Below are 14,592 nucleotides of genomic sequence, written 5' to 3'. Positions count from 1 at the left end.
AAGTCATTATAATCCGTAATTATGTCTCTACTGGATGCAACAAATGCCTCGTTTATAATGGGTTTTTTAATGCTTTTGTCTCGTCGCTCCAGCCGGACAAGGCATCACAATATGGCAAAGGGCGTAACATTTCCGTCACACGCTTGAGGTATTGAGCATAAGTGAGATGCTTTACCTTTGGCGAACAAGAGGAAATAATTAAAGACATGGCCTTTTCTGTACACAGGCTTTCTACAAAGAGGTGGGGAACATGGCCAAATGTGCTCGGTCATGTCTTACGTAAATACAGCACCAAGGCCTGTTTGACAAACACAGTTTTGTTCACTGTGTTCACATATGTAACTTGAAAAATGTTGCAAAATTCAGGTAAAATTATCTGCAAAATGATAAAATGAAGATCATCTTTATTGGAAATTTTTAATGCAAAAGAACGCCAGAAACATAAGCGGTCATAAACTGGTTCAGTTGTTTACCAGTTCGAGTAACGGTGTAATTTGAGGCATCTGAGAAACAAATTTGAGTTCAGTTGTTTTAAAGTTACTGTACAACTTGAGCGTTCAAAAAAAAAACAAGAGGTACAGAAATATGGAGAAAATACATATAAACCACACATACTGTACAATGAGTCCGAGACCACCAGTGAAAACTCTTATAATTTACCATTCAAATTTATTTTCAGATTTTAGTTAGTGGCTTAAAGTGAACAATGTTAAATATTTATTAAATAGCCTATCAATTTACTTCTTTGTTTTATTTATATTTTTAAATAGCTAAAGACCTTTTATTATATTATTATTATTTCTTAAATTATAAATCCTGATTTTCATTGAGGTCTCATGACTTATCATAATCATGATATCTTATCATGATATATCCAAATCAGATTATATTCCTGGAATGCAGCATCTGTAGGTCATAATTCACCTCAGATATTGAACTGAGATATTAGCAGCAACAAAGGAAGTTCCTTTTGGTAACCAGGAAATAAACTGGATAACAATCAGTTGTCCCATCATTAGAGTCATTTGAAATGGTTTCTTCTCTGTGGTCACATGACTTTACACGGATCTGCATTTGATGCTGATGTTATGGAGGCTTGTGCTCCATTCATATTGAGACTGAGTCCCCGGAAGGCACCAAAAAAAGAGTTGTCACTTTTGGTGGGGGTCTTGCTTTTTAAGCTTGCCCTCTGTACAGGTGCCTGAAAAATGTACATATATTATAAGTTAGCCAGTATATTCTGCTATTTCAGCACATATCATTTTTAAGTGATGAAAAACAGCACAAACGTACCTTTGTGAAGCGGTGAGGGCTTCTATAATGTGCCCTTATTGCGGTTCTTTCTGCATTCTTCTGCGCAAATTTGGCTTGCCTCTGTTTCCTGCTCAGACAAAATACAAACAATTACATTATAAATTATGCAATAAAGATCGGATAATAAGTGTCTAATAATTTTATAAGCGTATTTTAGTACCTTTCCCTGTGCAGTTCTGCTTGGTAAGTCCTTAACCAGGACGAGTCGTGTGCTGTCTGACTGTAGCAGCAGGGGGCGCTCTTCCTGCGGACGGTCTTGCCTTTCCGGCTAAATCCGTCTTTATCCCCGCTCACGCAGCTGCTCAGCTGTCGGAAGGGGGCGCCCAGGGATTTCTTCACCACGGAATTCATCTCTCCTTTAGCGTGTGTTTACGAACTTGAGTCTCTCAAATTCTCAAAAAGTGACAGCCTACTGAAATTCAAGAGGAAGTGTATTCCAGCTTCTCCAGTTTCATACGTCCCAGTCTAATAAATAAATGTAAGCACAGGCTGCATTAAAACCTAGAAAAAAAATCATATATATATATATATCAATCAATTTATAGTAAACAACGCTGAAAGAAAATTTTATATATATTTTATATATATATATATTAGTAAGCTTGCATATATAGACATATATATATATATATATATCAATCAATTTATAGTAAACAACGCTGAAAGAAAATTTTATATATATTTTATATATATATATATTAGTAAGCTTGCATATATAGACATATATATATATATATATATCAATCAATTTATAGTAAACAACGCTGAAAGAAAATTTTATATATATTTTATATATATATATATTAGTAAGCTTGCATATATAGACATATATATATATATATATATCAATCAATTTATAGTAAACAACGCTGAAAGAAAATTTTATATATATTTTATATATATATATATTAGTAAGCTTGCATATATAGACATATATATATATATATATATCAATCAATTTATAGTAAACAACGCTGAAAGAAAATTTTATATATATTTTATATATATATATATTAGTAAGCTTGCATATATAGACATATATATATATATATATATCAATCAATTTATAGTAAACAACGCTGAAAGAAAATTTTATATATATTTTATATATATATATATTAGTAAGCTTGCATATATAGACATATATATATATATATATATCAATCAATTTATAGTAAACAACGCTGAAAGAAAATTTTATATATATTTTATATATATATATATTAGTAAGCTTGCATATATAGACATATATATATATATATATATCAATCAATTTATAGTAAACAACGCTGAAAGAAAATTTTATATATATTTTATATATATATATATTAGTAAGCTTGCATATATTGACATGTTTATATGTACAGTATGTTCTATGTATCTTTATGTATCTTCAGTGTATGATGATTACATTTTTATAATATCAAAATAAAAAATATAATATCAAAATATTTGATATAATATCAAAATTAAATTTACGATATATTCAAAAATTCACAATATTACTCTTTTTACTGTATTTAATCATAAATACAGCATTTATTCAAAGCTTTGGTGTGCATAAGAGACATCTTTCAAAAACATTAAAAAAAATCTTACCAAATCTTATAAATACTGTATTCTGCAAAAATGCTAATTACATGTGATAATCACATATCTACACATATCACGTGTCTACTTTACTTACAATGTACAAATAAATGAATGCATCCTTATGTCGAATGCACTGAATTTATAAACAGTTAATATAATAAAGTAATATAGATAATTGAACCAAAATAATATATTATCACATTTGATAATCACTCGTGAAAATGCACTTATTTAGTTGTGTATTGTAAGTATAGTACAATACAATCTTAAATTCTTCATGTAGATCATAATAACAGAAAAACATTAAGCATAAAGATTCGACTTACCTGATATCTGTTGAAACTCTTCAGATGCACATCATTTGATCCAAGGAACCTGACGTCCAAACTCAGGCACCATCTGCTAGCTTTCCAACAGTCTTGTTGAGCTACATGTTTTTAAAGCCAGCTCCCTCCCTGCATCTGTCCCAGCTAATTCCCAAATGACGTAATTGATTATAGACCTAATCACATTAGTGATGGTGGGAGTTTCACAGTCAACCACTGACACGGTGCTGCTAATATCATTTCATTTACAGCTATGTGTAAAAATCTATATTTTAGTATGGTGAAGTTGGCCACCTGTTTTTCTTTAGACTTACAGTAACTTAGACAGTTGAAGAGAAATAGCTGTTGTATGATTATTGATCTGAACAGATTAAGGGTAAGATCTTTCCTCCCAGCAGATGGGAAGGTAGGAGGGAAAACAGATTGAGGAGCTTTACAGACAACATGAGATGAACATGTGAAAGAAGTCCGTGTTGAACGAATGACGTGACAAAGTCATTTTTAACCTCAACAGCTGTTACACTATTTAGCCTCAAACAACCTGTTTCGAGTTCATTCACAATTTGACATTACAGACATTTCTTCAGTAATTCAAAATGATTCATGAAAACATATTATATTATATTATTTTCTACTAATACAGGTTAGCTTATTGGGCCAAAGACACTCTAGTATGAACATTTTGTCCATTGCATGGCAAATTTTATCCATGAAATATTATACGTGAACATTGTTGCTGTTCATTAGGTGGAAATGTGGTTAAGTTCATTTTTTGCACTCTTTAGCAAATACTGTATTCAGGTTGTATGTTGGGTGTGCTTTAGTCTATGTTTCTCATTTGACAATAGGTTTGGAATGACTAAATGACTGAGAGTCGGCTAGAGTGATGCTTTCTAAATAAAGCTTAATGGCTGGTCAGAGAAAAGGTGCTTGTAGAAGAGCTTTACTGTGATTGTCTACACACTAAGCTGTGCTCTTTAAATCTTTTGGCCATGAACGAGGAAAAGCCAATAAAAACAAAAAAAAAATCTCTTAATACGTCTCTGGAATCTTTCATTCTTTCATCACCCATCATATCTTTGCTCTTGACATGTTTATGTTTTATGTTTTCATATTTTTAGAATCAGTGCCATTGTTGCATTACTGCAATGTCTTTACAATTAGTTTTAAGGAATGATGGACGTTTGCTGAAAATTTAGGCCCCGATCAGACAGAACGCATTTTTTGCAGTGAGAGGCGAAACAATTTTTGAATTGTTTTCGGTATTAGATTGGAATGACTAAATGACTGAGAGTCGGCTAGAGTGATGCTTTCTAAATAAAGCTTAATGGCTGGTCAGAGAAAAGGTGCTTGTAGAAGAGCTTTACTGTGATTGTCTACACACTAAGCTGTGCTCTTTAAATCTTTTGGCCATGAACGAGGAAAAGCCAATAAAAACAAAAAAAAAATCTCTTAATACGTCTCTGGAATCTTTCATTCTTTCATCACCCATCATATCTTTGCTCTTGACATGTTTATGTTTTATGTTTTCATATTTTTAGAATCAGTGCCATTGTTGCATTACTGCAATGTCTTTACAATTAGTTTTAAGGAATGATGGACGTTTGCTGAAAATTTAGGCCCCGATCAGACAGAACGCATTTTTTGCAGTGAGAGGCGAAACAATTTTTGAATTGTTTTCGGTATTAGAAAGTCGGGAGACTGCTATGTTGGAGGAGAAACTTTTGGTGTCTGTCGCGGGTTACCCGGAGCAGTATTTTTAAGGATTTCTGTTAATATGACAGTTTACTTAACAGCAAAAAACTAAGATTTTAGAACGCAGCACACTGCTCTTTTTTAAAAGTCACCAAAAAAAAAGTCAGTGCGGTGCACCTCGCGTTTTCAGACCTAAAAAACGTGTTCGGTGTGATCGGGGCCTTACTCACCTTTAGGCCATCCGAGATGTAGATGAGCTAGTTTATTTATCAGAACAGATTTGGATAAATTTAGCATTACATCACTTGCTCACCAATGGATCCACTGCAGTGAATGGGTGCCGTCAGAATGAGAGTCATAAGTACATCACAATAATCCACAAGTAACCGACACGACTCCAGTCCATCAACTACCATCTTGTGAAGTAAAAAGTTGCATGTTTGAAAGAAACAAATCCATCATTAAGGTGTTTTAACTTTAAACTCGTGGTTCTGGACCAAATACGAATCCATAATCCATAACAAAGCTTCTTCCAGTGAAAAAGTAAATTTCCTGTTGTCCTCTCACATAAACGTCCACCAACATATTTGCACAGAACAATTTTAGTAGATGCTAGTAAACAGTACTTTATCTGTTCCTATTTATCTCCTGATTCAGACAAGATGACAGTTTCAAGCACACATCTTTTCACTTCAGAAGACATTCGCTGATGGACTGGAGTCATGTGGATTACTGTGATGTTTTTATCAGCGGTTTGCACCCATTCACTGCAGAGGATCCATTGGTGAGCAAGTGATGCGATGCTAAATTTCCCCAAATCCGTTCTGATTAAAAAAACAAACATCTATATCTTGGAGGGCCTCAGGCTGAGTAAATTTTCATTTTTGGGTAAACTATTTCTTTAAATGCATGCCTCATATCCGTTAGAGATAAAATATTAAGATTGAATGGAAAATTTTGTTGTAAAGGATACTTGTAATTGTTTTTCATTATCTGATTTTATTTATCAATTGTGATTGTGTAATTTGTGGTACATTTTGTATGAAACTTTGTGCTGCCGTCTTGACCAGGTCTCACTGGAAGAAGAGATAGCAATATCTCAATGTAATTTCCTGGTTAAATAAAGGAATAATAATAATAATAATAATTTTGCCTGGAGAGCCGCTGTGAAAACACATTCACAGCAAGCAAACAGATAGGCCCTTTATTCTATAGTCATAACATATTTATTCGTATTTACAAATTTATACAGTCAAATCCATACAAAGACACAAAATAAGACGTCCGGATAACTAAATAAATACTGTAAACGTGTGCTGAGGGACACAATCACCGGAACACTGCTGCTCTGATACTTGGTTTGAATTGAACCGAATACAAACAGTGTGTTATAATGCATCTGCGATTATCAGCTAAGGGCTAAAATGCACAAAACAGATTTGCCCAAAAATAACTATATTGTAACAGTGATGCTTGTTTTGTCAGTTATTTTCTCAAATGGAGTGTAATGTTAATGCTCCCCCCCCCCCATCAAATACATTTTCCCCTGCTTATGGCGGTCCAACAATACCATTAGCCACTACTGGCTGGAAGAACTGAACTTGAAGGGCATATTTATTCAAAAACCCTCCAAATGTCCAATCAATCACGTACAAGCATGACGGTTTACTAGGATCTTCTAGAAGTGCCAAGTTCCTCACATTGTCCCGCTGCACACGGAGCTGTTCTCACATCATGGGAAGATGACTGAGAAATCATATGCTTCTGCTGCTCTTGCACTATAAAACTTTATGCCATGCCAGTTCAGCTCCATGGTATCTTTCTTGGCATGCGAGCCCTCAGGTTTTTTTTGGCGAAAGACAGAGAGAGACGTTGGTTGAAGACGAATGTCACTGTCACCGACTGATGTCGCGGTTGCCCTCCCAGTTCTTGCCGGCGCTCTGGTCAGCGCTGCTGATGGTGCTCTGAAAGAAAGGATGTCTCAGGGCTGCAGCCAGAGTGAGACGCTTCGTCGGCTCGTACTCCAGCATGGCCTCGATCAGATCGCAGAGCTGGTGATGCTCTTCAGCTTCAGACAGAAGATATCTCTGAGAGAGAGAAGAAAGATAAAGAACACTGTATGAGAACATTAACATATGACCGCCCAGATTTATATAAACATTCTAAAACAAATTTATATCCACTATTCACTATTACATTTGCTTTCCAGGCCAAATAAGGTCACATATTAAACCTTCAAAGCTGTATTCATTTATAAAAAAAAAAAAAAAGTTAAATCAGAAGACTTAAATATGTCTGTTACTTACCCGTAAAGGTTTGCAGTTTTCTCTGACGTATCGTCCTGCTGAAGAGTTCTCGTCCCAGTCCAGACGTCCACGATAAAAGTATTTCTGTTTCCTATGGGATGGAGGAATGATCATTTTAGTTACACAAACTGCTGCACATGTAAGCATGAATGACATTGTAAACTACACTTTGAAGACAGGCTTTGGAAAACTGAGTTACTAGCATCAAAGACTTACCTAGTCTTACGAATCATACGGGATGGAACAGGGCCCAAAATTCTCTCCATCATGGCTAAATGCTCCCGATTATCATGAGTCTGAAGACATCAACAAAGAAAATTAAGATGGATGAGCACTGAATATTTAGATTCTTTGCACACATTTTTATATGGTTTTACAATACAGGTATGACATATGTTCCTATGCAGAGATCTGTGTGTGTGTGAGAAAGAGAGAGAGCATTAGTGAGCACATCTGAGGTCAAAGGGTTAATACCAGGTGTTTGGCTTTAGTGTGTGTATGTGGACACATGTAACCCTTTGGTCTGAGTCTACCTGATCTTAAGCTGCTTAGTGAACATAAATAAGTGTGGTAGACTGTGTAGACCTGCTGTCATGACTCAGAAAGGTGGCATGAAAAGGAAGTAGTGGAGCTAGGTTTTGTACCTGGAAAAGAGTGAAGCCGAGGTAGTACTCGAAGAGGATACAGCCTATACTCCACACATCACACGGCTGACTCCAGCCCAATTCTGCAAGGAAAAAACATTTGGTATAACATTTTGAGTTATAGAGTCATCTAATGGTGGCATCATGTTACTGCATCATAACCTTGTAACCAGAACACTGTACAGTATATTCAGTCAGCAGCAAGTTCGATCAGATCGCAGAGCTGGTGATGCTCTTCAGCTTCAGACAGAAGATATCTCTGAGAGAGAGAAGAAAGATAAAGAACACTGTATGAGAACATTAACATATGACCGCCCAGATTTATATAAACATTCTAAAACAAATTTATATCCACTATTCACTATTACATTTGCTTTCCAGGCCAAATAAGGTCACATATTAAACCTTCAAAGCTGTATTCATTTATAAAAAAAAAAAAAAAGTTAAATCAGAAGACTTAAATATGTCTGTTACTTACCCGTAAAGGTTTGCAGTTTTCTCTGACGTATCGTCCTGCTGAAGAGTTCTCGTCCCAGTCCAGACGTCCACGATAAAAGTATTTCTGTTTCCTATGGGATGGAGGAATGATCATTTTAGTTACACAAACTGCTGCACATGTAAGCATGAATGACATTGTAAACTACACTTTGAAGACAGGCTTTGGAAAACTGAGTTACTAGCATCAAAGACTTACCTAGTCTTACGAATCATACGGGATGGAACAGGGCCCAAAATTCTCTCCATCATGGCTAAATGCTCCCGATTATCATGAGTCTGAAGACATCAACAAAGAAAATTAAGATGGATGAGCACTGAATATTTAGATTCTTTGCACACATTTTTGGCTGGTTTTACAATACAGGTATGACATATGCAGAGATCTGTGTGTGTGTGAGAAAGAGAGAGAGCATTAGTGAGCACATCTGAGGTCAAAGGGTTAATACCAGGTGTTTGGCTTTAGTGTGTGTATGTGGACACATGTAACCCTTTGGTCTGAGTCTACCTGATCTTAAGCTGCTTAGTGAACATAAATAAGTGTGGTAGACTGTGTAGACCTGCTGTCATGACTCAGAAAGGTGGCATGAAAAGGAAGTAGTGGAGCTAGGTTTTGTACCTGGAAAAGAGTGAAGCCGAGGTAGTACTCGAAGAGGATACAGCCTATACTCCACACATCACACGGCTGACTCCAGCCCAATTCTGCAAGGAAAAAACATTTGGTATAACATTTTGAGTTATAGAGTCATCTAATGGTGGCATCATGTTACTGCATCATAACCTTGTAACCAGAACACTGTACAGTCAGCAGCAAGTGTGAAAACTGTTCAGGTCGAAAACTGCAAAAACATAATACTTGTGATTACATCGCAATTATGATTCTCTGCAAGGATTGTAGGTGAATTATACAAATACATTACCATTGAAAATGTCTGAGGTCAGTAAGTTTACTATTTTTTGTTTTAAATAAATTAATACTTCTATTCAGCAAGGACACATTAAATTGATCAAAAGTGACAGTAAAGACATTTATGTTACAAAATAAATACAAATAAAAACTTTCTATTCAAAGAACTAACATCGATAATAAGTAATGTTTCATGAGCAACAAATCAGCATATTAGAAGTATTTCTGAAGGATCATGTGACACTGAAGACTGGAGTAATGATGCTGAAAATACAGCTTTGCGATGACAGAAATAACTTTTATTTTAAAGTAAATTCAAATAGAAAACATCTATTTTAAATTATAATATTTCACAATACAAATAAATAATAAATGAAGCCTTGGCACATAAGAGACTTTTTAAAATCTTACCGACGCCAACATTTTTATAGGTAGTGTACTTATAAATAAGATAGCCCATTAACTAATTTATATTTACAGCAAAGCAACATATTTCATAACAGAATATTTCATAAGAGATTTAGGATGGGTATCAGCATTCATGGCAACCAGTCTTACGTTGGACAATTCCCTGCAGTCTGTTGAATGAAGTCACTGTGGTCTCTAGCTGGCTCTAATTAAATTCTCTGTGGTGGAAAGGAAGCAGCTAAACTGTGTTGCTGCAGCGATTAACTCATTCTAGTCCTGTGACTTAAGTCACGTATCATGCTAATACTACCAGTTATTATAATTCAAATTTACATCCAGAACGTTGTGTATTTCTCAAACAACATGTTTGGTCAGTCACCTGGCATGATCATCCTTACCTAGAATAACTTCAGGTGCTCTGTAGTGCCTGGTTGAAACAATGGTGCTGTGGTGCTCGTGGTCAAATGTAGCGCTGCCAAAATCCACCACCCTCACTGCCGTGTTCTTCACAGTACGCTCATCTCGCTTCTACCAAAGAGAGAATCTATATTAGTGGTCAGCTAATGGAGTTTTTGACAGCTGATGTCAACTTACAAAAAATATTGGTTTGGTTGAAAGCTAATGAAACTCATCACCTTCTCCACATTGTATGTGATTGTGAAGTCAGAGTTGACGAACAGGATGTTTTCTGGTTTCAGGTCTGTGTGGGTCAATTTGTTTTCATGCAAAACTGCAAATAAGGAGAAACAGACCAACTTAGCATATTTACAAATATATAGAGGACTGGCCCTTTAATACATGCCAGATGGAGTGCAACATCTGCTTTATCTATGAAAAACTTTCATTCCAATTTCAATATGATTTTTGAAAAGTGTTTACACTTACACTTGACAGCTAAGCAGATCTGGTAGGCCATATGACGGACTTGGCTAATGGAGTAGGGCAGGTAATTGTTTTCTTTGAGGAAATCAAAAGTGCTGAGAGCCAGCAGCTCAAAACTGATACACATATGACCATGATAGTCGAACCAGTCAAACATCTGCACACACAGACTAAGAAATACAGAAGAGAAAATATTGTTTAAGTTATTAATACAGTGGTCTTTGGCAAGTCTGCACCTAGATGCTCTATACTTTAAGTACTGCACGTACAATTGCTCAAAACATGCTGAATTTTATAAAGATTGTGATCCAAACTCACTTCTTATTCTCAGGATCCTTCTCATTGATTCGTTCTAGTACATTGATCTCCAGCCTGGCAGCCTCCTTGTACTTCTCCACATTTTTGATGATCTTCAGAGCGACATGTGCTCCACCCCTTAGCCAAGCAGAAGTGCATACATGTTTTCAGTCTAGTAGAAGTAGTAGACGAAATGAACTACTTTGCTCACGGGACTATAGTAAACAGATGTCTTGTTTGTTGTAGAGAGACGCAAGTAAAACTGATAATCAAAACGCTCACTATAGAGCAATAAAAGCACTGGCAAGAGATGGGGTGGTTCTTATTTTGCTGAACATTTTCTTAAAGGAAACATCAGCCTGTAAGCCCTTGCTTTTCTTGCTGCCTATAATAACCACGTACTGCATTTCTGGCCCCAAGAGCAGATATTTCCCAGCCTAACAGCTAGACAGACATTTTAACAGCCAAGCAACACTTTTTCGTTTGAAGTTCACACCATGTTGGTTTTGTAGTAAAGCAACTGATTGGTTGCTAAGAGATGACGCTCACCTGCGATGATCAATACATTGCATCACCCTCCCGAAGGTGCCCTCGCCCAAAGTGCTGGCAATCTCATCTAAGAGACAAATAGAGGGAAAAAGACGTAGAGAAAGCGGAGGGGGAGATGTAAAGAGAGCAATTAGACAGCACATTTAAAGAGAAATCCTAAACAAACTTCCTACAATCACATTTTTAATCATAACTGTGACTATCTATTTGGGTTAACCTAAAAAAAAAACAAAAAAAACAAATATCGGACAAGTGTCAATATGCACACACTCGATGAAAGGAATAAAGTAAACATGGATTGAAAAAAAACTGCACATTTTTCAACAACAAAAAAAAATTCTAATAAATTTTTTTTTAATTCGAATTAAATTGATTTAAATCTGCATTTCTGCAAAAATGGCCCGACGTAGACATAAGCAGCCTTTATTAGATAAAATGTTTAACTAAACGATTTTAAAACTATGGGATTGCTTTAAGCCAATTCGAAAACAAAAAATTACTGTATCTTCTATGAAAAATGACACGCATAGTCACTCTGGAAACATTGCGAATGTCACAGAGCAATCACATGATTGATTGACAGCATACGATGTAGGCGCAATGTGAATCTTGATGCAGCCAAATGCTGCAACAAGACCAGAATAAAACGCACATTATGGGGACGTGGAAAAGCTAAATCTGGGAAGCTGGCAGTCAAGAATTAAAAAGGATCATAATTCTTCTACACAGCAACACAAACAGCCCAACCCCATTGAAAAGAATGAATAAAGGAGCTACTAAAAGACATGTTGGACATGCCTTCCCCCTTGCCTGTTCCGGCAAAAGGGGAGAACATTCTATGGCAGCATCATCATCACCACCAACATCATGATCATGACCTCCTGCCCTCCCCTGTGTGTGTCTGCTGTGTGCTGGTACTGATAGGGAGAAAGGTTACGATATAGGAGTAGAGGAGTAGTAGTAGTGGCAGTGTGTACATCTCTCTTGCAGGACGTCGCCACTCCGACAGATCAGGTGACCCTCCTCGTCGTCCCTCACACAAAGTGCCCGCGTCCCGCTGTCACTCCGCTGCTTCAGCCCCAGCCAGGGTCACAGGTCAGAGGTCACGCCACGACCGCAGTGGGAGGAGGGGAGGTGGGCGGAGCGGGGAGAGTGGAGGGGGACAGCCGTAGCCACGGCGACGAAGATGAGCAGTGTTGTAGTTGTTGTAGGTAGGTTTGGTGGTCATGGGGCGATTCGTTTGACACCACGTGAGGAGATATATATAACGATAGGGATATAGTGCAAGGGATCAAGTCAAAGATAACATTTTACCCCTCCCTTCTTGCTTGCTTTCAAACTCCCCCTCATCCCTCTGTCACAAAGTCACAAAAAGCAACCTGCATCAACATTTACTCATAGAAGAGCACATGAGTAAAGGCATTGCTAATTCACAACTATTACATATCCAAAGCAAAAGGTTGCTCTACTGAAAGACTGGAAATAAAATTAAAAAGAGCTGAAATTATGAAATAACTTTATATGCTTCCATTTAAAAAAATCTATTTTTTAACATCTAAATTGTGTGAAAGAGTAATATAAGTGTGTAGATAGATCAAGATAAAGAATGGATGAGAGTTATGAGATATTAATTATGGAGGCTCTCCCAACAAACCTATTTTCTACTATTAATATTAACATTAATATCTATTGGATTGAGCCTCACTATAATGCTAGATGGGGCTAATTTGATTATAAACACTGAAAGCCAAGACTTGGACTATCACTATTAAAAAAGACAAAACGTCAACAAAAAGAAGAACATAAAACAAAGGAGTTCATACTTACCAAATCCTGGGGCTGTGGAAAAGAAAAGCATTATGGAGAAAGAAAGACAGGAGCGTGTAGGGGTAGAGATAGGAGAAAGGATTTGGGGGTGGGAAAGAGCAGGCTCGGGTATTGAAGTACTCACCGAGGACGATGGGCTATAGGACCTGGTTCTACGCCGCCTTCGTTTGTGCTTACGCCTGCTGCCTTTCCCCCGGTACGAGTCCTCACGGTCCCGATCGCGGCCCCGGCGGTAGTCATAGCTGGGCGAGGTGTCGCGGGAGTAGTAGTTGCTCGGCGTCCCGTGCTCCCTGTCCCAGTCGCGGCTGTGGTCTAGGCGCCGATAGCTCTCGCCGTAATGTCTGTCGTAAGGCCTGCGGTCTGAAGAGCGGTTGTCGTAGCTGGGGAGAAGATAAGTGCCATTTAACACTTTACAGAATTACAAAATGATTCTGCTTCAAAGTAACCACTGCATACTTCCTGGTTTTGAATTAATATTCATTAAAAAAAAAACTTTACCATATTATCAGGTTTAAACATTACCACAGGTTAATTATTAAACCTTAATAATTAAAGTTTAAACCATTTTGACTGCAAATAAAGTCAGTGGTGAATACTGCATACATAGAGGAAATTCAAATCTGAAAAATTATTCATAAGAAATCCAAAAAGAGAAGAGGCAAAGGAACTACTAACTTCATCTCATGTAGAACTAGTAAATACAATAAACGTACCATATGTTAATCAAATAGCAATTTATTTGGGAAAAGAAGTGATTTATCTTTTTTTTATTTTTTATAATGTAATATGCTGATTTGCTGCTCAAGAAACATTTCTTATTATCAGTGCTGATAACAGTTTTTGTTACTTAATATGCATATTAAAAAGTAAGATTATTATATTTATTACTAAATATACACAAAGTAAATATTACTATTGTAATACTTCCCTGAAAACCAACTGCTATCAGCTTGTGCTTTTTTCAGCCGTGTAAGGCATCAAGCAATGGTAAACCATGAAATTTTGGTCAATGGTTCCAGTACTTGATCATACCTCCTGGATCGGGCATAGCCGGGATTCTGTCTGTGTCCTCTCCCCCTCCTCTCACGTTCACTGCTGGAGGAGAACGTCGGTGAGCGGCGATGCCGAGGTTTTCTCCCTCGATCTCTGTCCCGCTCCCGAAAACGACCTTGGTAGCTGCAGTGGCTGGCCCTCTCCGAGGATGGGTACCGTCTGGAGTGTGGCATCTGCACAAGCTGCAACAAATATATTATGATAAATACACGGGGGGAAAAAAAAGTATAATTAATATTTTATTATATATACACATACATACACACACACACACTTACATACATACATATATACAC

The 14,592-nt window shown here is 36.7% G+C and overlaps 1 protein-coding gene across 1 annotated transcript; it reads right to left on the bottom strand.

Annotated features, from left to right (window-relative positions):
* Positions 1 to 6,421: 6,421 nt before the first annotated feature.
* LOC107599513 (dual specificity protein kinase CLK2-like) lies at positions 6,422 to 14,499 on the bottom strand. Its single transcript, XM_016291130.1, has 12 exons — positions 14,276 to 14,499; positions 13,368 to 13,623; positions 12,394 to 12,484; positions 11,417 to 11,483; positions 10,889 to 11,005; positions 10,574 to 10,740; positions 10,324 to 10,418; positions 10,087 to 10,216; positions 8,993 to 9,075; positions 8,573 to 8,652; positions 8,357 to 8,447; positions 6,422 to 7,015 (listed from the first exon to the last, which is right to left on the bottom strand). The coding sequence occupies exons 1-12, from the start codon at positions 14,467 to 14,469 to the stop codon at positions 6,824 to 6,826; spliced, it is 1,563 nt and encodes a 520-aa protein (XP_016146616.1). The 5' UTR covers positions 14,470 to 14,499; the 3' UTR covers positions 6,422 to 6,823.
* Positions 14,500 to 14,592: the final 93 nt, after the last annotated feature.

Source organism: Sinocyclocheilus grahami, unplaced genomic scaffold (genome assembly GCF_001515645.1).
Source record: "Sinocyclocheilus grahami isolate Dianchi unplaced genomic scaffold, SAMN03320097.WGS_v1.1 scaffold268.1, whole genome shotgun sequence".
In the NCBI taxonomy this organism is placed as follows: Eukaryota; Metazoa; Chordata; class Actinopteri; order Cypriniformes; family Cyprinidae; genus Sinocyclocheilus; species Sinocyclocheilus grahami.
The sequence above is the reverse complement of the archived record's forward strand: the minus strand, read 5'-3'. Positions and strand labels throughout refer to the sequence as shown.